This window comes from Thalassophryne amazonica, chromosome 10 (genome assembly GCF_902500255.1).
Source record: "Thalassophryne amazonica chromosome 10, fThaAma1.1, whole genome shotgun sequence".
NCBI lineage: Eukaryota > Metazoa > Chordata > Actinopteri > Batrachoidiformes > Batrachoididae > Thalassophryne > Thalassophryne amazonica.
The window spans coordinates 61364049-61388370 of NC_047112.1; the positions used below are offsets into that span (position 1 = coordinate 61364049).

At 41.7% G+C, this 24322-nt stretch overlaps 1 protein-coding gene across 1 annotated transcript in view; it reads right to left on the reverse strand.

Moving 5' to 3' along the window:
* The window catches only part of ddx49 (DEAD (Asp-Glu-Ala-Asp) box polypeptide 49), a 43743-nt gene that overhangs the window by 9918 nt on the left and 9503 nt on the right, over nucleotides 1-24322 (reverse strand). The window contains 7 exon segments of the mRNA XM_034180095.1: nucleotides 3592-3594; nucleotides 4408-4484; nucleotides 4796-4871; nucleotides 5975-6115; nucleotides 10064-10251; nucleotides 15125-15246; nucleotides 21759-21844. Coding sequence (XP_034035986.1) covers nucleotides 3592-3594; nucleotides 4408-4484; nucleotides 4796-4871; nucleotides 5975-6115; nucleotides 10064-10251; nucleotides 15125-15246; nucleotides 21759-21844 — 693 coding nt within the window.

Sequence of the window (24322 nt, forward strand, 5' to 3'; positions counted from 1 at the left end):
GGTTGAAATGGAACAACATTCTGCTCTTCCGGTGTCCCTACCTTCCTTAGTATGTGCACCTTTGCCGCTCAGTAAACATCGCCTCACGAATAACCCTATTGTGTGTGGCTCGCTTAGAATATGGTCCCAGTTTAGGACACACTTCAAAAAAAAGACAGGCTATGCCCTCGCTCCCAATCTTGGCCAACGCACTCTTCCACCCTCACTCATGGATACAGCATTTAAGTTGTGGTTTAGAAATGGCCTGAAACGGGTGAAGGATCTTTTTAGAGATGGTGTGTTCATGTCATTTGAGCAGCTAGTAAATGAGTATAATATCCCTGGTTCACATTATTTCAGATACCAGCAGGTGCATGTCTTTGTTCGGAAACATTTTCCTTCCTTTCCGTTACTCTCACCAAATGACTGGATGGATGAGTGGTTGGAGGGGGATCTAATTTTAAATCAAAGGGGAGGAGTGAGCAGATTATATGAGGATATTCAGATCATCGCTTCCCCATCACTCAGCCATGTTAGGGCGGGGTGGGAGGAGGAACTAGGGTTCGATTTGTCGGATGCCTCCTGGCAAAGTGCAATCAGGAGAATACACTCAACTTCAATTTGTATCAGACATGGTCTGCTCCAGTTTAAGGTGCTCCACAGGCTTCATTTATCTAAGAGCAGGCTTGTTGGGATTTATCCAGATGTCGATCGGACCTGCTCCTGATGTTGTCAGGCTCCGGCTACTCTCTGTCATATGTTCTGGGCTTGCTCAAAGTTGATACAGTTCTGGTCAATAATTTGATACCTTTTCTTATATGTGCAATAGAGGGATAAGCCCTGTTCCTGAACTTGCAATATTTGGTGTGGTTCCTGTTGGAATGGCGATATCTAGGGCACAATCGGACGCCATTGCTTTTGCATCTTTATTGGCCAGACGTCTTATTTTGCATAACTGGAAATCAGATATGCCTCCTACACACAGGTGCTAGGTTCAGGATTGTAATGGCACACTTGAAACTGGAAAAGCTGAACAACACATGATCAGGGGATCAACTCAGATTTTGTAAGGTCTGGCAGCCATTTCTAAATTATTTTACCCTACAATTTGATGGCTGGAGGACACTGTGACATAATGGAGTCACAGGCTCTGTAACTTTGTAGCTTTTTTTTTTTTTTTTTTGCTATTGTAATTGTCATTCATTGTTGTATTTGTTGGGGTTGGTGCTTTTGGGATTTGTTAGTTGTATAACTGTTTACAATTCAAAACCCAATAAAAATATTTGAATAATAATCACTGATGATTCGATACACACCTTGATACACGACCAGCGATACGATTCACCCCTGTTCCTGATATGATGGCGAGGGCTGCCACGACTAGTCATGACTACGCTGACTATTGAAACTGTCAAGAACTAATGTAGTAGTCGACCAGTCGTTTATTTTATTTAAGTCTTTGTTTTTCTCTCAATTCATAGTTTTATGCAGCGAGCCGTCCTGCCATCATTTGGACATTCAAATTTTGAAAAAGACAGCCGATTAAAACAGTGGGCGTCTTCTTCAAAGCCATCTAAAATTCGCAGTTTACCGAAGGACCTGTGTGTGTGTGTGTGTATGTGTGTGGAGTCAACAGGCTGCAGACTGCAAGGGAGGGAGCGGGTGGGGAGGGAGATTCCTGAGTGGAGGCACGAGACATTACGTTTTGCTGAGAACCATCAGTGCACGTGAGACAGCGAGCTCGGAGCAGAGAGAGAGGATTTTAACCCAAGTGAACATGTTAAGAAAAAAAAAAAAAAAAAAAGCAAAACCAACCTGGAGCTGCCTTTACGTCTCTCTGCACTTTCTCTACCCGTGCGGTTCTGATGGCACCATCCTGTTCACACCCTCTACGCGTCGTATACTGAGTTATGAGATCATGAGATGAAATAAACCGTCAAATATCCTTAAAAAAAATGAGACTCTATAACTGAAGTGAGCAAAAATTACGCATACACGGGTTAAAAAACCCTGATGTGGAGAAGCTGGGCAATGATGTTCAGAGGCACAGAGCACATAAAGCAGATGAGAACTCTGAACTTCAACAGTTATTTTCCAAAGGTATTGATTTGTTCAATCTTGAGCTTAATGTAGTGTTCAAGCACAAAACGTGGCTGATGAGGAGAAAAAAGGATGACTTCATCACACTAAAATGAAGTGGAGTCAGAATAAAGTTAAGTTGCAGCTATATGTTTTATTCATTTCAAAGTGAGTTACCTCTTATTTTATTCTGATTTATTTATGCAAAAAATATGGGAGTCAAATGAGCCTGCATTGTTCTGTTCAGTTTAAAGTTTTTCTGCACATCTATGTATTTTTTCCTTCTTAAAACACAATAAAATGTTCACACTTTTCTTTATTGCAGTTCTGTAATTTCAGAAATGCAACAGAAACAACCACAAATCAGAAAAAGTTGGGACTATATGTAAAATGAAGATAAAAAAAATAAAAATGTTGCACTATTCCCAGTTTCTCCACTCACAGAAGTCAAAATTTCTTCCAGAGTTGTGTCTTGGCTTCCCTCACTTGTCTCCTTCCAGCATGGACATTTAGTTTTTGAGAACTGCCTACCTGACACAGATTTACTATAAAGTACCACACTGTTTCTATTTCTGAATGAATGATGTAAATGAAGTCTAAGAAAGTCATTGATTTGGAAATGTTCATGTTTTCATCTCCTGATATTTCTCAGAAAATGCTGCAGGCCTTGAAATTAGGAAGTTACGTATGATCCGACTAATCGCAAAAATCGTTGACTATCAAAATAGTCGTTTTGACAGCCCTAGATGGCGGAATCACACATCTCACAATGCAATCGATATGATTTGAACCGTGTTTCTCACCATCTTCCCTCTCTCCAATGTCGCCCCGTGACACAGACATTGCCACAAAATTCCTCTTTTAAAAACTTGATGGCTCTTAAAGTATGCAATGTCCACATGCTACATTTAGCTTGGAGCAGTCGCACAGCATTGCTGTAGTAACCAACCAGTCGTGCTTTACAACAACTGTTGCAACAGCCACACTTTGAGAGTCATTTTTCTCCGCCAACTTCCTCAGATCCGAGGATGCTGATTTGTATCTGTTATACAGATCAGTGTCCGCAGACTTAAAAAACTTGCACGATGGCTTAAAAAAAAGTACGCTTTGCGATAGGCATTTTAAAAACTCAGTGATGATCACGATTACAGAGTACAACACTAATACCAACCCCCCCACCCCATGATGAAATCTGAGGAATTCCTCAGATCCGCAGTTTTCATAGCCCTGTATTATGTACCAACACTGAACTTGCTAAATAAAATCACGCAGGCACACATACACAGACACCACTTTGCTTTTAATATATAGATCAGTGGTGTCCAAACTATTCCAGACAGGACTGAGAGGGTGCAGGTTTTCTTTGTTGCCACTGACTTCAGCAGGTGATTTCACTGATGAACTCATCCCACCAGTTCAAAAGAATGTTAATTAATGAAATCACCTGCTGAAGTCACTGGCTACAAAGAAAACCTGCACCCTTTCAGCCCTTACTGAAATAGTTTGGACACCACTGATAGATGATTTTACCACCCCCTGCTGGAATGACGTGTGTCTAGAATGTAATTATCAACGTCTACTGTTCAGTGTTTTTAGCCAATATCCCTAGTTTCTCCAAAAATACTAATCTTATCAATGTTCTGTTCTGGCGACATTCATCCTTGACCCAAAATACATAAGCATACCAAATGGTAAATGTCAGCTCTCCCCAGTTTGTCCGTGATCGAAGTTATAAGTATGCACACATGTAGGCCTACACAGATGCCACTTTGCTTTTATTACATTTTGGCGAGTTGTATGGAAGAATGAAAACCAAGCCAGATCTTTTTGTCTTTTCTGCATTCTGCCACAAGCAGGTGCTCTTATTTTTACACACCCACAAACAGAGACAGTGGGGGAAGATATCAAACACACTACACTTCCCACTCATGGTAACGGCAATATGACACTTAACTGACTAACCAATTGAACTACAAAAACACAATAAATCAATAACACTAACAACAGTGTTAAACATGAACCACAATAACATTTTAAACCCCAAACTCCCATGGTGCATTGCAGCACAACGTCCATTGTTCACCATTGTTAGCTAATATCCCTAATTTCTCCAAAAATATTAGTCCTATCAACTATCTGTTTTTGCAGCATTCATCCCTGATCCAAAATACATAAGCATACCAAATGGCAAATGTCAGCTCTCCCCAGTTTCTCCGTGATCAAAGCCATATCCACGCATGCACACATAAAGAGGCCACTTGGCTATTATAATATAGATTCTAGACCGTTATTACTGAAGACTCAGTGGACCGCTTCAGTCAGAGTTTGAGGCTGAGCAGAAGTTGTCACCTGGCAGCCACGTCTGTCGCAATCAGGATTTTGTAGACACTGGCCTTGAACTTGGCGAGGTTTGCAAATCGCTGCTTCTGTAGAAGATGAACAGTTAATATTTCAGTAGAAAAAAAGTGGTTAGTCAGTTTTCACTGATATGTGGGTTGTTATAAAACTGCACTTGTTACACCTTTGCATTAGAGACATGATTATGATTACAAAAGTGTGACAGAAGCTCAAAGAACTGTGTGGCTCTGCGATAAAGGACCAAACAGCATGTTATTCCTCTTAAACGGCTTGATCAGTCAAATTGTGACACACTGTATCAGTTAACTGACATCACTAATGCAACAAACCACTGAGGGATTTCTTTAGTGATGACTGAGAAGATGCAGCTCAGTATCACCTGTTTCATCATGGAGTGCAGGGAGATGGTTGGAAAGTTGAATTCCCGCAGCATCATGGTCAGAATTTGGCAATTCCTGTAGAGATAACAGAGAAGAACAGTTATGTGAAAAATGAACACCACACTGAACCGTCAGGAACATCGACAGGCAAAAAACTAACCGCTTATCACACGTTAACGCAGACACAATCAACACAAACATTAAAGCAACAACAATCTGACAGTAAACAGTTAAAATATTAGAACACGAGAAATAAGGATTAGGACAGAAACTGTAAATATGAACAGCAAAGAGAATTAGAGCTCTGTGAACAAGGTAGCACATTAATACCATGAAGGACTTTACGAGGCGTTACACTTACAAGAAACTCAGACAGATAAATAGAAAAATAGGGTGATCCCCATATAACCCCCAAATATTTGTTTACAGGGAGATAAATGAAAATCAGGAACAGTTTTGAACTGGAGCCACTAGTGCTGGTGTCGCTGAGCGAGCAGTCCCCCCTAGAAATTGGTCCACCCTGCCTCCACTGCGTATGTGTCATTTCGGACCACAGCAGCACGTCTGAGTCTGACTCTCTACACGCCAAAGACAAAGGGAATAATGTGGTTATTTACCATCAGATGACAAAGTAAAACCTCTTCAATCATTCTAAAGTCAGTTTTAAGCAGAAACGAGATGATAATCAGTCGTTACTGACACTTTGAAATTACGTAGCGTAGCAGCAGCACGCCAGACTCAGACGTGCTGCTGTGCGCTCTGATTGCTCTGCCGTGTTTTATGATGAAATAATGCTGAATTTATGTGGAAATGATTGTCGTACAAAAGCTTCAGATATCTGTCGCTGAGATAGATGATGACTGGAGTGCAGTTTTAAGCAGAAATAAGGCGATAATCAGTGCACCGCTGCTGATGCTCAGAAATGACGCATGCGCAGTGAAGGCAGGGTGGACGATTCGTCAGCAACACCACCACACAGTCACAATTTCTAAACATACTATGTGAAGGAACACAAGGATTTTAGGGTATCATTATGCATTTGAGTAATTGTCCTTTAAAGATGATGTTTAAATTTTGCCGCTGCCACCACCCACATACACACACAAAAATCCATGTCAGATCTGGCAACTCTGCAGCTGCAGTGCCTCCAGCTGGTAAATCACTTCTAGTGACCTTACTTGCATGTGTTGGTGAAGATGATGATGGACCAGTCATCGTGCTGGTCTGTGAACATTTGGATCAGGTGGACGAGGTAGGCGTCCTTCACTTTCTCTGGTGTAAGAATGTATCTCTGGTCCAGCTCCTCCACCGTGTGCGTCCTGACAATGACAATGTGATATTTCACTGTTCCCACAAATTATGTAATTCTGTACTGACATTAAAATCATTTTCATCTCTAATCACCAAATGACAAGTTACAGCGGGGGCTGCAAAGTGTGCAGTAATTATTATTTTTTAAACAAAAAAGCAACAATTTTCTCAGCACATGTTCATGTTACATGCATCAAATGCACTTTTTTAAAAATCCAAAATAGCACAAAATATGTGTTATAAACTATTCTGATTCAGTGGGGTGTGATTTGTGATGTCAGAGTGGGTTTTCTCAAGACTGTCATTTGAGTTTTTTATCCGTTTTTACTTTTTTCAGCCTATGACCGGTAGATGAGTCATGCTTTATTCAGGGCTCTCATCACTCATCTTCAACTGCTTTTCGGGTCGCGGGGGCAACAGCTCCAGCAGGGGACCCCAGACTTCTCTTTCCTGGGACACATTGACCACCTCTGACTGGGGGATCTCGAGGCGTTCCCAGGCCAGTGTGGAGATATAATCTCTCCACCTAGTCCTGGGTCTTCCCCGGGTTCCTCCCGATGGACATGCCTGGAACACCTCCCTTGGGAGGCGCCCAGGGGGCTCCTTACCAAATGCTCCGAACCACCCTCAGCTGGCTCCTTTCAACGTGAAGGAGCAGCGACTCTAGTCCGAGCTCCCCACGGATGACCGAACTTCTCACCCTATCTCTAAGAGAGACACCAGCCACCCTCCTGAGGAAACCCATTTTGGCCACTTGTACCCGCGATCTAGTTCTTTCGGTCATGACCCAACACTCATGACCATAGGTGAGAGTAGGAACGAAGACTGACAAGTAGATCGAGAGCTTCGCCTTTTGGGTCAGCTCCCTTTTCATCACAACAGTATGGTAGAGCGAATGCAATACCGCCCCTGTTGTGCTGATTCTCCAGCCAATCTCACGCTCCATCGTCCCCTCATTCGTGAGCAAGACCCCGAGGTACTTGAACTCCTTCACTTGGGGCAAGGCCGTATTCCCTACCCGGAGTAGGAAATCCATCGGTTTCCTGTTGAGAACCATGGCCTCAAATTTAGAGGTGCTGATCCTCATCCCAGCCGCTTTACACTCAGCTGCAAACCGATCCAGTGAGTGTTGGAGATCACCGGCCGATGAAGCCAACAGGACCACATCATCTGCAAAAAGCAGTGATGAGACCCTGAGCCAACCAAACCGGAAGCCCTCCTCCCCCCGATTACACCTCGATATCCTGTCCATAGATATCACAAACAGGATTGGTGACAACGTGCAGCCCTGGTGGAGGCCAGCCTCCACCTGCAACGAATCCGACTTACTGCCGAGCACCCGAACACAGCTCTCGCTTTGCGAGTACAGAGATTGGATGGCCCTGAGAAGGGACCCCCCCTCACTCCATACTCCTGCAGCACCTCCCACAGTTTCTCCCAGGGTACCTGATCATATGCCTTCTCCAAGTCCACAAAACACATGTAGACTGGGTGGCATACTCCCAGGCCCCCTCCAGGATCCTTGTGAAAGTAAAGAGCTGGTCAGTTGTTCCACGACCAGGACGGAACCCGCACTGTTCCTCTTCAATCAGAGGTTTGACTATCGAACCCTCCTTTCCAGCACCCTGGAATAGACTTTACCAGGGAGGCTGAGTAGTGTGATGCCCCTGCACACACTCTCTAGTCCCCCTTTTTAAATATGGGGACCACCACCCCCAGTGGCCACTCCTTAGGCACTGTCCCAGACCTCAACGCAATGTTTGAAGAGAGTCTCATCCAAGACACACTCATCCCCACCCAGAGCCCATCAGCATTCCTGGACGGATCTCATCAACCTCCGGGGCCTTGCCACTGCCGAGTCGTTTGACAACCTCAGTGACTTCCACCAGGGAAATGATGAAAATCCTCCATCAGCTTCCAGCTCTTCCCCTACTGTAGAGGGCGTTCCGGTCTGATGCAGGAGTTCCTCAAAGTGTTCCTTCCAGCGCCGGATTACATCCTCAGTTGAGGTCAAGAGAGTCCCATCCTTACTGTAGACAGCTTATTCATGGCTGTGAAATGAAAATTGTGAAATCCAAGGAAAATATGCAGGGGGTCGAGCCAGGGTCTAGGGCCCGTGGGGCCCCGGAAACCAAATTAATTTTGTATCTAATGATACATTTTCAGCATCCCCTGGAAGAAAAAAAGATCTCAAAAGAAGTGCATATTTAAATGATCGTAGACTCAACCTTCCATTTGAACTGTCAATGATAATGTTGAAATAACAGAATATGACACAGAAGTAGGAGTTTGGAATGATTTTCCTTTTAATTATAAACCAAATGATGTATTAACTCAGAACAATTACACTACATGAAATTCATGAAGACTGAAAAGACTGTTACAGCATTTCAAAAACCACAGCTAAAGCTTCTAGAATATTTAGAAAATCATGGTAAAATATCAATAACAAACCTTATAGTAAAAAAGTCACATTCCTGTAAATCCACAGTGTCTTTTTCCCATGACAAAAGTCTACATTAATAAAAACTCATTTACATTCTTGTGTAAATTCATGTAAATCCATTCAAAGCCACAGAAAGAAAGTCTAAATTAATAATAAGAAAGTCACATAATCTTGTCTAAAATCCTGTTTGAACAGCACAATGTTTATTTTCCAGGGAGAGAAAAATTCTTAGTGTTTTTTGATGGCACAGTTCACTTTTCCTGTTTATCTTTCAGGTGTGTTCATGAAGCCAGAGATTCTTGTCCTTATCAAACTTTTTCAAACCGTCTTTCTTGCCATGTTCGCTCTGTGTGATGTCACTCCGTGACACAGACATGCTGCAAAACTCTTCTTTTAAAAACTTGAGAGCTCTAAAAGTTTGCGACGTCCACATGCTACGTTTAGCTTAAGCGTCTTGCAGGAGCCACACAGCGTCGCCGCAGCAACCAACCAGTCCCGCTTTACAACAACTGTCATTAACAACTACGCTTTGAGTGGCATTTTTCCTCCGCGATGGTCCACAGAACCAAGGACACAGATTTGTATCTGTAACACACAGCTCAGTGTCCGCGGACTTATAAAACTTGCACGATGTCGTAAAAAAAGGAAACGCTTCACGATAGGCATTTTAAAAACTCAGTGACTATCACAATTACAGAGTACAACACTAACAACCCAACCCCCCGCCCCCCCCCCCCCCACCCCCAATGAAATCCGTGACATTCCTCGGCTCCGCAGAGTTTTCACAGCCCTGTTTATTTTACGTTTTCTGTTCACATAAGGGGAGGTGGTGGATATTTAACAGCAGCATTTTGTTTAATAACTGGCAAAATAATGCACAATTTTTTAAATCAAAATCTTTGTCATGTGTGTCATACTAATTGTGCATGAATGCTATTTGATGTGAAATCACACAAAGATAATCTTGCAAATCATGCTGGCTCTTACAGGCATTTGCTGTAAAGAGTGCTATCCTGGCTGTACTGCATTAATACAGCTCAGCTCCCCTCAGGCTGTCTTGCAGCGCATTCTGTCAGCCTGTTGCTGTTGACATTACTACAGAATACACACTTTCATTTAATTTTCTGCTCCATGTCACAATCCTATTTAAATGTGCTGCTGCAAATTTGCATTTGCTTTCAGCACAAGTTTGAACTCTGCATGAGGTATGCACATTATTAAATGCAGCTGAGTATACGGTCAGCCACACTTAATGTGCACCATCTCCTATATCACACACACACCTCACTTAACAGGTGAACTGAACTTCCCGGCTGATGCTTTTGTTTCATAAATAATAGTTGTGATTTCAGGCACATAATGTTTCTGAAATGAGGCAATAAATCATTCTGAAATCTGCCTCATACATTTATTTCAGATGAAAGGTTAAAAAAGACTGATATCTACTTAGACAGCAGCAATCGCTGTCAAAAACAATGTGGTGCTTTAATTTTCTCTGCAGGACACTCACTCTGATGTGCTCTCCCAGAAGAAAGGCTCATTCATGGCGATGTTCCTCAGCTCCTGCAGGGTGTCTGTGAGTGTTGCGCTGAACAATAACGTTTGCCTCTTGGTGGGTAAAATACTCAAGATCACCTCCAGATCTTTGGTAAAGTCGGTACAACCCTGCTCCAACAGCCGGTCCGCCTCGTCCAGAATCTGACCCACGGACACAAAGAGAAAACCAAAACTGTACATCAGCTATTCCCCAGAGGGGCAAGGCCCTCACTGACATCTGAAAATCTTCTGTGGTCCACCCAAACCTTTACTCACGAGTTTGACTGACAAGAGAGCCAAAGACAAAGCAAAAATACAGCATTGTAAAATTTCATACACAGAATTAGGGCCAGAACCGATATGGATTTCTGGGTGCTGATACGACATCAATATTAGGGAATTTAAAAGAAAGGAAAAAAAACAACAACATCAATACATCTGATGACATACTGCATCCGAAAAGTATGCACAGCGCTTCACTTTTTCCACATTGTTATGTTAGTCTTATTCCAAAATGGAGTAAATTAATTTTTTCCCCTCAAAATTCTACTCACAACACCCCATAATGACAACATGAAAAAGGATTATTTTTGAATTTTTGCACATTTATAAAAAACAAACAAACAAAAAAAACTAAGAAATCACACATAAATAAGTACTCACAGCCTTTGTGCAATGCTTTGATGATGGACCTTTGGCAACAATTACACCCTCAAGTCTTCTTGAATATGATGCCATAAGCTTGGCGCAACCATCTTTGGACCGTTTCGCCCATTCCTCTTTGCAACATCTGTCAAGCTCCATTAGGTTGAATGGGGAGTGTCGGTGCACAGCCATTTTCAGATTTTTCCGGAGCTGTTCAATCAGATTCAGGTCTGGACTCTGGCTGGGCCACTCAAGGACATTCACAGAGTTGTCCTGAAGTCACTCCTTTGATCTCTTGGCTGTGTGCTTAGGGTCACTGCCCTGCCACTGAAAAACATTCCCACAGCATGATGCTGCCACCACCATGCTTCACTGTAGGGATGGTGCCTGGTTTTCTCCAAACATGACGCCTGGCATTCCCACCAAAGAGTTCAATCTTTGTCTCATCAGACAAAAGAATTTTGTTTCTGATGGTAATACTTTGTCACTGTATATAGGCCCCCTGGCCCATACTCTGAATTCTTAGATGAATTTGGTGAGTTCATCCCTAACTTGTCGACTAGTGTAGAAAACATTGATTATTGGTGATTTCAGCATTCATATAAATAAACCTTCTGATCCCCTATGCAAATCATTTATGGAAATTGTGGATGCATTAGGATTTCAGCAATGCATTCAGGATTTGATGCACATTAGTGGATATATACCCTGGATTTGGTTCTCACATATGGCATTGCTGTCACAAATATTGACATCGTGCCTCTTGCATCAGTGGTCTCTGATCACTCATTAGATTTACAGTTTTGCTGTTGTGTTTAGTGGAACAACAACCTTATTTAATCACTGCGGCAACACATCAACTCCTCAACTACCACTGAACTCAAAGCTAGACTGCCTGATATCTTAGCTTCGCATTTGGAAAATGCCCAATCAGTAGACAGTCTTGTAGATGGCTTAAACTCAGCGCTCAAAAGTACACTTGACATGATTGCACCACCTATATTACACCCCCCCCCCCCCCCCCCCCCCCAAAAAAAACACAGTCACCTTGGTTCAATGATTACTTGCGTGATCCTCAAGCATAAAGCTAGAGGTCTAGAACGGGAATGGCGTAGTTCAAAATTAGAAAAGGCGTCAAGCAACCCAGTCCAGTCGAAGATTCAAGCTTCTCTACTATGGAAACCACCTGGACAACTGAGAGCCTACACAGATTCAAAATACCAACCCCCAGAGCAACAGTGGTAAGGAAAAACTCCCTCTGAGGAAGAAACCTCAACCAGACCAGGCTCTGTGTTGGAAATTATTAATCTGTCATTAACCTATGGATCTGTTCCTAAATGTTTCAAATGTGCAGTCATTAAACCATTACTTAAGAAATCTAATCTCGACCCTCGCCTATTGAAAAACTATAGGCCGATATCAAATCTATCATTTTGCGCAAAAATTCTGGAAAAGGTGGTGTCACGGCAGCTCGTGGACCACCTTACTGAGAATAATCTTTTTGAGCCACTGCAGTCTGCTTTTAGAAAAGTGACGGTCTAGTGGTTAAAGCGTTGGGCTTGAGACCAGAGGATCCCCGGTTCAAATCCCAGCCTGACCAGAAAATCACTAAGGGCCCTTGATTTAATCCCTTAATCCCCTAGTTGCTCCCAGTGTGTAGTGGGTGCCTTGCATGGCAGCACCCTCACATTGGGATGAATGTGAGCTTGCCCCTGTTCTGTAGAATGATCTCCCTGCATCAATAAAACAGATTCTGTAGAGGCTTTCAAGTCCAGACCTAAGACGCACTTTTCCCTTTCGTATAGCTAGCATACCAACATAGTATCTTACTATGTTTTTTACCCTTTTAAATTAATTTTATTAGGAAACGGAACGGGCTGCAGCCTCAACTTTATCTAGAGTTTGGGTCTTTTAGTGAAGCTTAGGGCTAGTGGCCGGCGATCACCTTAGTATTTCTTCTGTTTTTCTTGTTGCTTAATGCTGACAAATTATACTCTATTTGTCTTTTTGATGCCTGATTCTGTTTTTTCCTCTCTAGGTGAGGTGCGGCTTCGTCCAGAGATGGGAGTGGTGTCTACTTCTGCAACCCTCCGGTCCTGTGCACTGACAAAATTTCCTGTATACTGTATTAGTTTTGTAAATTGTTTTGTCAATTGTTTCGGTAGCATGGCCCAAGCAGAGGGTCGTCCCTTTGGGTCTGGTCTGCTTGGGGTTTCTTCCGCAAATCATGAGAGGGAGTTTTTCCTTTCCGCTGTCATCTGTGTGCTTACTCTGGGGGTTGGACCTTGCTTGTGTGGAGCGCCTTGAGGCAACTTTGTTGTGATTTGGCAATATATAAATAAAAAAAATTGAAAATTGTCAGAGTCTTTCAGATGCCTTTTGGCAAACTCCAGGTGGGCTGCCATGTGCCTTTTACTAAGGAGTGGCTTCCTCCGGCCACTCTACCATACAAGCTTGATTGGTGGATTGCTGCAGAGATGGTTGTACTTCTGGAAGGTTCTCCTCTCTCCACAAAGGAATGTTGGAGCTCTGACAGAGTGACCATTGGGTTCTTGGTCACCTCCCTGACTAACGCCCTTTTTCCCCTGATTGCTCAGTTTAGACGAGCAGCCAGCTCTAGGAAGAGTCCTGGGAGATCCAAACATCTTCCAATTACGGATGATGGAGGCGAATGTGCTCATTGGGACCTTCAATGCAGCAGAAATGTTTCTGTACCGTTGCTCAGACTTGTGCCTTGAGACAATCCTGTCTCAGAGGTCTACAGACAATTCCTTTGACTTCATGCTTGAGATTGCGGGACCTTATATGTTGACGGGTGTGCCCTTTTCCAAATCACGTCAAATCAACTGAATTTACCCCAGGTGGACTGCAATTAAACTGTAGAAACTTGTCAAGGATGATCCATGGAAAAAGGATGCACCTGAGCTTAAGTTTGAGCTTCATGGCAAAGACTGACTACTTATGTATGTGTGATTTCTTTGTTTTATTATTATTATTAATAAATTTGCAAAAATCTTAAAAAAAAAAAGTTTTTCACATTGTCATTATTGTGTATTATTGTGTTGGTCTTGTGTGTAGAATTTTGAGGAAAAAAAATTTCATCTATTTCAGAATAAGGCTATAACATAAGAAAATGTGGAAAAAGTGAAGTGCTGTGAACATTTTCTAGATACAGTGTATTTATAAATTAACACAATGTTAAAATACCCTCAGCCGTATGAGTATAAAAACAGGAAACAGAAGGTGACCTTTTGACCTCTTGAAATAGGTCAACGTTAGCCATCTTTAAACTTGTCCAAAGTCTGTGTCCCAAAAATGGTCCCTGTGAGTTTGAAAACCTTGGCAGTAATAGGACTGGACTTGTGCCGAGCACAGACGGACACAAAGTGTTTGCAATACCCGATGGCCATATTGCGGCCTTGGGTAAAAATGCTAATGATTTGTAACATTTCATTATCAAATCCTTTTGACAGAAAACTGTGATCAGCAGCACCAGAGCACACCAGGGCACAGTGCTGGCCCCTGTTCTCTTCACAAACTCAGGTGGGCTGGCTGTATGGTTGCCATGATGGTGGACTCGCTGGTGACAGTGGCAGAGAAGAGAACACTGGACAAACTGCTGGACATTATGGATGATGCCAGTCACCCTCTGCACACAGTCATCAGCAACCAGAGGAGCCTCTTCAGCCACAGACTGCTCCTTCCCAAGTACAGGACCAACAGACTGAAAAACTCCTTTGTCCATCAGACCATCAGAGTGTGCAACTCCTCACTCACAGGGAGAAGGAGCAACAGGAAAACAAATCCCCACGAGCTAGTTAGCCTTTATTACCCCAAACACGTACTGCTTGTCTGTCCAACAACATCTCTCTCACTCACACACAAAAACTATGCTGCCACCACCACAGAAACAAAATCATACCTTAAATTCCAGCCATAAAATGCATATTGGACATTTGACTTATTTAATCTTCACCCTATAAGCTGATTTTTCTGGGGCAGAGGTGGTGTTGAGGTGGATACCTCAGTCCTGAAATGAGACAGATTGCTCAACTAAAAACAAATATGAAGTTATGTGTCCCATGCAACAATTTTATAGTGTCCCACTTTGAGGAATGTCACTTACATTGTGAGGGTGCATCAACTATGGCATTTTGGCCATGTGGCGCATTTCTCTGGACCCCAGGAATTGGAAAAGGCAGAGAAGATGCCCACCTTTCACCTAGCTGCAGTAGATAGATGGTTATTTTCCAAACATGAGGATGAACTGGTTGCCTGCTTGGGTGTTTCCACAGTGTGATGGATGCGGTGACACACCATCTGTACTTTTTCACCAGACCTGACCTACTTTGTCTGAGGTCAAAATCAAATTTAACACCCCAAAACTCACCAGGAACTGGATCTTGCTCATGCTGAAGGTGTTGGAGCTGCGAATGTGATCAGCTAGCCGCCCCGGAGTCGCCACAACCACATGTGGCTGTTTGGAGAGGTCCAGAGCCTGGCTCACCATGTCTGTATGAAACACAGCAGAGTGTGTGTGTCAGCATGGAGCACAAAAGCTCAACACAGAGTCAAACAGAGGCCAGCAGCAATGCTTCTGCAGTGAGCAGGCTTCAAAAACAAACTAATAATTAAAAAAGAAACAGCTTATGGAATTATTTTCACAAGATTTAAAATATGCTTTATCTTATTCCAGCTCCTCCCATTAGGGGCCGCCACAGCAGATCAGTCGTTTCCATCTCATCCTGTCCTCCATCACACCAACCACCTGTATGTCCTCCCTCAGCACATCCATAAACCTCCTCTTTGGCCCTTCTCCTCCTGCTTGGTGGCTCCATCCTCAGCATCCCTCCATATACACACTGGGTCCCTCCTCTGCTCATGTCCAAAGCATCTCAGTCTTGCCTCTTCGACTGTCTCCAAACTGTCCCACCTGAGCTCTCCCTCTGATATGTTCAATCCGAATCCTGTCCATTCTGAACACTCCCAAAGAGAGTCGCAACATCTTCAGCTCTGTTATCTCCAGCTCTGCCTCCTGTCTTTTTGTTAATGCCATCATCTCTAACCTGGAAACTCCTGTCTAATCTCATCCATCAACCTGTCCATCACCATTGCAAACAACAAAGGGCTCAGAGGTGATCCTTGGTGTAATCCCACCTCCACCTCGAATGACTGTACATCTCACCGCTGTCACTATCGTTTTACATGTCCTGCATTACCCTCACATACTTCTCTGCCACTCCAGACTTCCTCATGCAATACGACAACTCTTCTCTTGGCACCTTGTCAAACTTTCTCTCAATCCACAAACACAATGCATCTCCTTCTAGCCTTCTCAATCAGTACTCTCACAGCAAACATTGCATCTGTAGTGCTCTCTCTCTCAGCATGAAACCATACTGCTGCTCACAGATCTTCACCCTTTTTCTAAGCCAAGCTTCTACTAATCTTTCCCATAAATTAATGCTGTGGCTGATCACACATTAACAACTCACACTTTTGCCCCACCCAAATGCACCTAAACTCTTTCTGAGGACAACATGCCAAAAAAACACAGATGAAACATTCTTAACTGTCAATCTAGTCGTGTTTTCTGCATAAATAAACGTTATCCCTTCTGTGTGCTCAAACGCCAAACCACGGGAGAATCCAGACAGAAAGGGGGCATGGCGCAGGCATGGACGTGGCCCCACACAACACCCTAGATTAAAGGTCCAGTTTTGAAGCTTTTTTTTATTACTACTAATACTACTTATAATAATAATAATATCATTCATTCATCTTCTACCGTTTCATCCAATTAAGGGTCGCGGGGGGCTGGAACCTATCCCAGCAGTCAGAGCGTGAGACGGGGTACACCCAGGACAAGACACCAGTCTGTCGCAGGGCCACAAACAGACAAACAAACACAGACACACCCACACCCACACACACCTACAGACAATTTTAAAGATTCCAATCCACCTAACCTGCATGTCTTTGGATATGGGAGGAAACCGGAGCACCCGGAGGAAACCCACGCAAACACAGGGAGAACATGCAAACTCCACACAGAAAGGCCACGGGAATTGAACCCACGACCTTCTCGCTGTGAGGCAACAGTGCTAACCACTAAGCCACCATGCTGCCATAATAATAATAATTATAATAATTTCAATAACTAAAATGCTTAGAGAGAATTTAAATGTTAGAAATAATTTAATAGTTACATTTATAAACAATGTAGGTTCAAAATTGCAAGTTACTGTTACAGTGCTGTCAACAGTTAAATATGAGGTCAAGAAAGATGTCTATTTTTTATAAAATAAGTATTTATGTTCATTGAATCCAAAAAAAGGGTGACTATGAAGTGAGTATTGGTGAAATGGGTTATCATTTTCAAAACAGGTAAAACAGGTTATCATTATGTTGAGGTGGCAGAGGGGTGTTGTCGGCAGCTGCTGAAAGTAGCTAATAAAGTAACTAGTAATCTAACTTAGTTACTTTTAAAACTGAGTAATCAGTAAAGTTAACTAAGTTACTTTTTCAAAGTCCTTTCCAGCTCTGTCCCTTTGTCTGGCCAATCGGTACAAGTCCTTTTCTTCTTCCTTACTATTCAACTTCATGTACAGCTTGCAATATGCCTTTTCATTAGCATCTGCCACTTCTCTTTTCGCCTTTGCCGCATCTCCTTGTTCTCCTGTCTACTTTCTTCATCTCTCTGACTATCCCAATTCTTTTTCACAAACATCTTTCTCCTTATGCTTTCCTGTACATCTTTGTTCCACCACCAAGTCTTGTCTTCTTTCCACTGTCCAGATGTCACACCCAATAACTTCCTAGCTGTCACCCTCACATCTGTAGTACTTTCCAGCTGTCCAAAACTACTAACCCCCCATCCAGTGCCTGTCTCACCTGCTCAATGAATTTCATACAAGCCTTCCTCCTTCAGCTTCCACCATCTGATCCTTAGTTGAACTCCGACTCTTTCTCTTCTTCACCCCTAGAGTCATCCTACAAACGACTATCCTATGCTGTCCAGCTACACTTTCCCCTGACTGACGAATATATTGTCTATTTTTTTTCCCTTCTTTATATTCTACTATCATAGCATAATTACACAACTCTGGAAGAACTTTTGGCTTCTGTGAGTGGAGGAACTGGGAATAGTGTAACATTTTTATTTTTGTCTTCATTTTACATATAGTCCCAACTTTTTCTGATTTGTGGTTGTTTCTGTTGCATTTGTGAAATTACAGAACTGCTATAAAGAAAAGTGTGAACATTTTATTGTGTTTTAAAACTTTGTGGAGCAAACACAATCACCAAACTCTTATTAAGAAGGAAAAAAAACCTGGACATGTGCAGGAAAGCTGATATAAACTGAACAGAACAATACAGGCTGATTTGACTCCCCATATTTTTTTGTAGAAATAAATCAGAATAAAATAAGAGGCAACTCATTTTGAAATAAATAAAAATTATAGCTGCAGCTTAATAATTTTGAAAAATAACAGAAATCAGCAGCTTGTATTTTCATTCTGACTCCAGTCTGGTGATAAACACGGTGGTAAATCTGGTGATAAACATTTTTTCAAATTATAGGCCAATCTCTGTTACCAGTTTTCTAAAATTCTGGAAAAAAATATTTGTAAAGAGGTTGAACGATTTTATATAAAAACATCATATACTTAACGAACAGCAGTATGGTTTCACAAAAAAAACAAAAAAAATCGAACAACTTCTTTGGCTTTAATAGACTTTGTGGAACAAGTTACAAATGCAATAATAAAGAAGAAGCAATACACTGTTTATTTATTTATTTTTTTTACAGAAAGCATTTGATACTATTGATCATACCATATTATTGGAAAAATTACAGATGTATGGTATTAGAGGACTGGCCTTTAACTGGATAGATAGCTATTTACGTAATAGATATCAGTGTGTTCATCTTGGTGGGATAAAATTGGAATTTTTGAGGATTACGTGTGGGGTGCCCCAGGGGTCAGTCCTCGGGCCATTATTGTTTTTGTTGTATATTAATGACATAGGTTTGGTTTCTAAGTCTTTGAGTTGTTATTTTGTTTGCTGATACAACTGTGATTCGTAGTGGGGATAATTTGAGACAGCTCTTGGACTTGGTGGAGAGGGAATTGCAAAAATTGAAATACTGGTTAGACTCTAATAAGTTATCACTTCATTTCGGTAAAACTAAGTACATTATATTTGGAAATAAGCCTAGAAATTTAAGCAGTAAATTATTGTTGAATGGCATTGAAATTGAAATTGTATCTCAAACCAAATTTCTTGGAGTTTTTGTTGATGATAAGCTCTGTTGAAAAGTCATAAAACAAAAGTCCAAAATATCAAAAGTCAATACTTTCTCCCCCAGCATATGTTGGTTTCATTCTATCACTCATTACTTGTCCCTTATATGACTTCTTGCATTGAAGTTTGGGGAAATACATAAAAAACAAACACTAATCCAATATTTCTGTTACAAAAAAAAACTAACAGTGGTAAGTAAAAAACCATATCGTGAACCAACAAATTCATTGTTTGTTCATCTTCAGTTTTTGAAATTTTATGATCTGGTTGATTATTTTACAATACAGATAATGTATAAAGTTAAAAATGGACTCTTGCCTCAACATGTCCAGGAGCTGTTTAAAATGAGAGAGTCCAGTTATAATTTGCATGGAATTTTGGTATTTGATAGAAGAAAGATTCGAACTACTGCTAAAGGTCATTGCATTTCGGTAAAGGGTGTTGGAGTGTGGAATAATTGTTTAGATTGTATTAAGGTATCTAGTACATTGGCTTGTTTTAAAAGACTGTATAAAAATAATATAATAACTTGTTATAGTTTGAGTAATTACATAAATTGCCTGTGTGGCTATTTTTTGTTTGTCTGTCTGTTGTATTGCTTTGTTTCACTGCGTTACATTACTGACTGGCATTTGTTTTTCGTGTTTATTTTTTGTTTGTACACAGAAACTGATGCACGGGGTGGTCATTTATAAGCTTCTGCCCACACACTTTCAGCCGCACTAAATTGGTAAATTGTTTGAGTTTTGTTCTATGATTTAATTTTTGTTTTCTCTCGACTTGTTTTGTAAATGAGAGATTTTGTTCATGCGTGCTGTCCTGAATAAACCATTCATTCATTCAGTTCATTTTAGTGTGATGAAGTCATCCTTTTTTTCATCAGTCACGTTTTGTGCTTAAACACTACACTAAGCTCAAGACTGAACAAATACATACCTTTGGAAAATAACAGCTGTGATCTGTGCCAGCTTCTCCACATCAGGGTTTTTTTTTTTAACCCCTGTATGCATAATTTTTGCTCAGTTCATTTATATATTGTCATTTTTTAAGGATATTTAACTGTTTATTTCATCTCATGATCTCATAAATTCAGTATACGATGCACACATGGTGTGAACAGGACGGTAGCGGCAGAACCACACCGGTAGAGAAAGTGCAGAGAAGTAAAGGCAGCTCCACAGTTTGATTTTATTTGTTGTGTGTGCGTTTTTTTTTTTTTTTAACATGTTCACTCGGGTTAAAGTTCTCTCTCTCTGCTCCGCGCTCGCTGTCTCACGTGCACTGATGGTTCTCATGCCTCCATTCAGGAATCTCCTCCCCCACCCGCTCCCTCCCTCACAGTCTGCAGCATGTTGACTCTGTGCAAGCACACACACGCACACACACACACCCCTTCGGTAAACTGCGCATTTTAGCGGCTTTGAACAAGATCGCCACTGTTTTAATCAGCCATCTTATTCAAAACTTGAACGTCCAAATGACGGCAGGACGGCTCGCTGCCTAGAACTGAATGAATTGAGAGAAAAACAAAGACTTAAATAAAATAAACGACTCGTCGACCACTAAATTAGTTGACAATTTCAATAGACGACGTAGTCGTGACTAGTCGTGGCAGCCCTACTTAAAACCGAAATGCATCCACAGCGGTGCCATGGTACGTGGCTTTGGAAAAGAACCTCCTCACGCTCCATGTTATCCTCACCTTGCTAACCATCCGACCAAGATGAGAGGGAAACAGGGTGAGTGAGGCAGCAAGGCTGCATGCGACTGCTGGTGCAACACGATGACATCAGATTGTGAGTTGTTTTACGCAACTTTGTGGGTAAAATAAATAATTCACTGTAATCGCGAATATGAAAAATAACCGCGATTGGCAAATATTGTAGTATTTATATATATGTATATTGTAGTAATTGTGAGTGCCCTAGTTGTAGTCCTCCAAAATTCAACAGATTTGTCATTTAGGATGAAACGTATCACATCTGTGATGCAGAGTAACAAAAACATTTAAAGGGCCGGATAATATATATATATATATATATATATATATATATATATATGTTCTCCACTCAGATTGCATATAGATAGCGTTAGAGCTTACTGCCAACAGCTAGCCAATCAGAGCGTGGCATACAATTATTCATGAGATGACATCACTAATGACGTAGCGGAGGTCAGGAACTTGCTGACAGATGCTGGTTGAAAAAAATGGCAACAATCATGTCAACAGCAGCAGAAAATCGTCTGCCAGCGAGGTCTGCCGAGTTCACAGAGGAGGAACTGGTGGAAATATTGAACTCCAAGGATGCCAAAAACATTAAGAAGGTAGACAAGCACGCGACTGATGTTTTAGAAGCATTTATATGCTGTTCACAACAAAATAAATTGATCTAATTTACTTGACTCTTTGTTGTTTGCTTAATTTGGGAGGGGGAGTGGAGAACACAACAACTGATGGATGGCAAGTTGGCTACGCCTCGTCCAACATAACTTTTCTTCATCCAATATTTCTCTATGTTGGACTCCTTACCATCCATTAGTTGTATAATATTATATATACATACACACACACACACACACACAAACCTCAATTCTCAAATTTAGCTCAATGACAGAATTACACTGCAAGAAACATTTTAATAGTGACAATCCTTAATAATCTGCAGCCATGCTGATCACAGATTTTCTGATGAACCAACAGAAACACACATTACCCATTCCACCAACGATGATGCAGTCTCGCAGACCCAGAGGCTTTCCAAGGACCCGGAACTGCTCTGCGATCTGATATGCCAACTCCCTGCACGTCACATAAAAAAAAAGAAATACATGACTTTATAAACCCACCTCAGAGGGTGTGATTAACAACAGACATTATGCACTGAAGATTAAATATTACTCCTCCACAAACTGAAGAAATACTGAAACTGCTTTTTAAGAAATGAATGATAAACATTTTCTGAGTACATTTGGCCCATACAGTCTGTGGAAACATTAGATTTCTTTTATCTAAAGGTGATTTTGAAAAAAATTGTTTAAACCATTTTTGTAGTGTTTTAACACAATTTCCTTGCCTCTACTGGTGGTTGGCTCTCACTGCGGTATTGTATCACTTCCTGTTCCGGAGCACAGCGGTGTTTTGCTGTATCTGTTAGCTGTTTAATCTGCGCAGTTAGATTGATCTAGTTAACTAGATAACGATTTGTTTCACAGTGTAATCTTCACGTGCCTTAACTAAAGCACTCCCTCTGCTGAATCACCTCTAAATTATTTACACATTATTCACTTTGTGTGTTTTTAGGAATCCGCTAGCTTAGCACAGCTACTAGCTCTTAGCCGGTTTAGCATGGCGGCTTCTGTCTCTCCCGCACTTTTCTGCTCTGGGTGTGAAATGTTTAGTTATTCCTCGGCCTCCTTTAGCAGTAATGGTACTTGTAATAAGTGTAGCTTATTCGTAGCTTTGGAGGCCAGGCTGGGTGAATTGGAGACTCGGCTCCGCACCGTGGAAAATTCTACAGCTAGCCAGGCCCCTGTAGTCGGTGCGGACCAAGGTAGCTTAGCCGCCGTTAGTTTCCCTCTGGCAGATCCCAAGCAGCCGGGAAAGCAGGCTGACTGGGTGACTGTGAGGAGGAAGCATAGTTCTAAACAGAAGCCCCGTGTACACCGCCAACCCGTTCACATTTCTAACCATTTTTCCCCACTCGGCGACACACCCGCCGAGGATCAAACTCTGGTTATTGGCGACTCTGTTTTGAGAAATGTGAAGTTAGCGACACCAGCAACCATAGTCAATTGTCTTCCGGGGGCCAGAGCAGGCGACACTGAAGGAAATTTGAAACTGCTGGCTAAGGCTAAGCGTAAATTTGGTAAGATTGTAATTCACGTCGGCAGTAATGACACCCGGTTACGCCAATCGGAGGTCACTAAAATTAACATTGAATCGGTGTGTAACTTTGCAAAAACAATGTCGGACTCTTTAGTTTTCTCTGGGCCCCTCCCCAATCGGACCGGGAGTGACATGTTTAGCCGCATGTTCTCCTTGAATTGCTGGCTGTCTGAGTGGTGTCCAAAAAATGAGGTGGGCTTCATAGATAATTGGCAAAGCTTCTGGGGAAAACCTGGTCTTGTTAGGAGACGCATCCATCCCACTTTGGATGGAGCAGCTCTCATTTCTAGAAATCTGGCCAATTTTCTTAAATCCTCCAAACCGTGACTATCCAGGGTTGGGACCAGGAAGCAGAGTTGTAGTCTTACACACCTCTCTGCAGCTTCTCTCCCCGCCATCCCCTCATTACCCCATCCCCGTAGAGACGGTGCCTGCTCCCAAACCACCAATAACCAGTAAAAATCTATTTAAGCATAAAAATTCAAAAAGAAAAAATAATATAGCACCTTCAACTGCACCACAGACTAAAACAGTTAAATGTGGTCTATTAAACATTAGGTCTCTCTCTTCTAAGTCCCTGTTAGTAAATGATATAATAATTGATCAACATATTGATTTATTCTGCCTTACAGAAACCTGGTTACAGCAGGATGAATATGTTAGTTTAAATGAGTCAACACCCCCGAGTCACACTAACTGCCAGAACACTCGTAGCACGGGCCGAGGCGGAGGATTAGCAGCAATCTTCCATTCCAGCTTATTAATTAATCAAAAACCCAGACAGAGTTTTAATTCATTTGAAAGCTTGACTCTTAGTCTTGTCCATCCAAATTGGAAGTCCCAAAAACCAGTTTTATTTGTTGTTATCTATCGTCCTCCTGGTCGTTACTGTGAGTTTCTCTGTGAATTTTCAGAACTTTTGTCTGACTTAGTGCTTAGCTCAGATAAGATCATTATAGTGGGCGATTTTAACATCCACACAGATGCTGAGAATGACAGCCTCAACACTGCCTTTAATCTATTATTAGACTCAATTGGCTTTGCTCAAAATGTTAATGAGTCCACCCACCACTTTAATCTTGTTCTGACTTATGTTATGGAAATTTAAGACTTAACAGTATTCCCTGAAAACTCCCTTCTGTCTGATCATTTCTTAATAACATTTACATTTACTCTGATGGACTACCCAGCAGTGGGGAATAAGTTTCATTACACTAGAAGTCTTTCAGAAAGCGCTGTAACTAGGTTTAAGGATATGATTCCTTCTTTATGTTCTCTAATGCCATATACCAACACAGTGCAGAGTAGCTACCTAAACTCTGTAAGTGAGATAGAGTATCTCGTCAATAGTTTTACATCCTCATTGAAGACAACTCTGGATGCTGTAGCTCC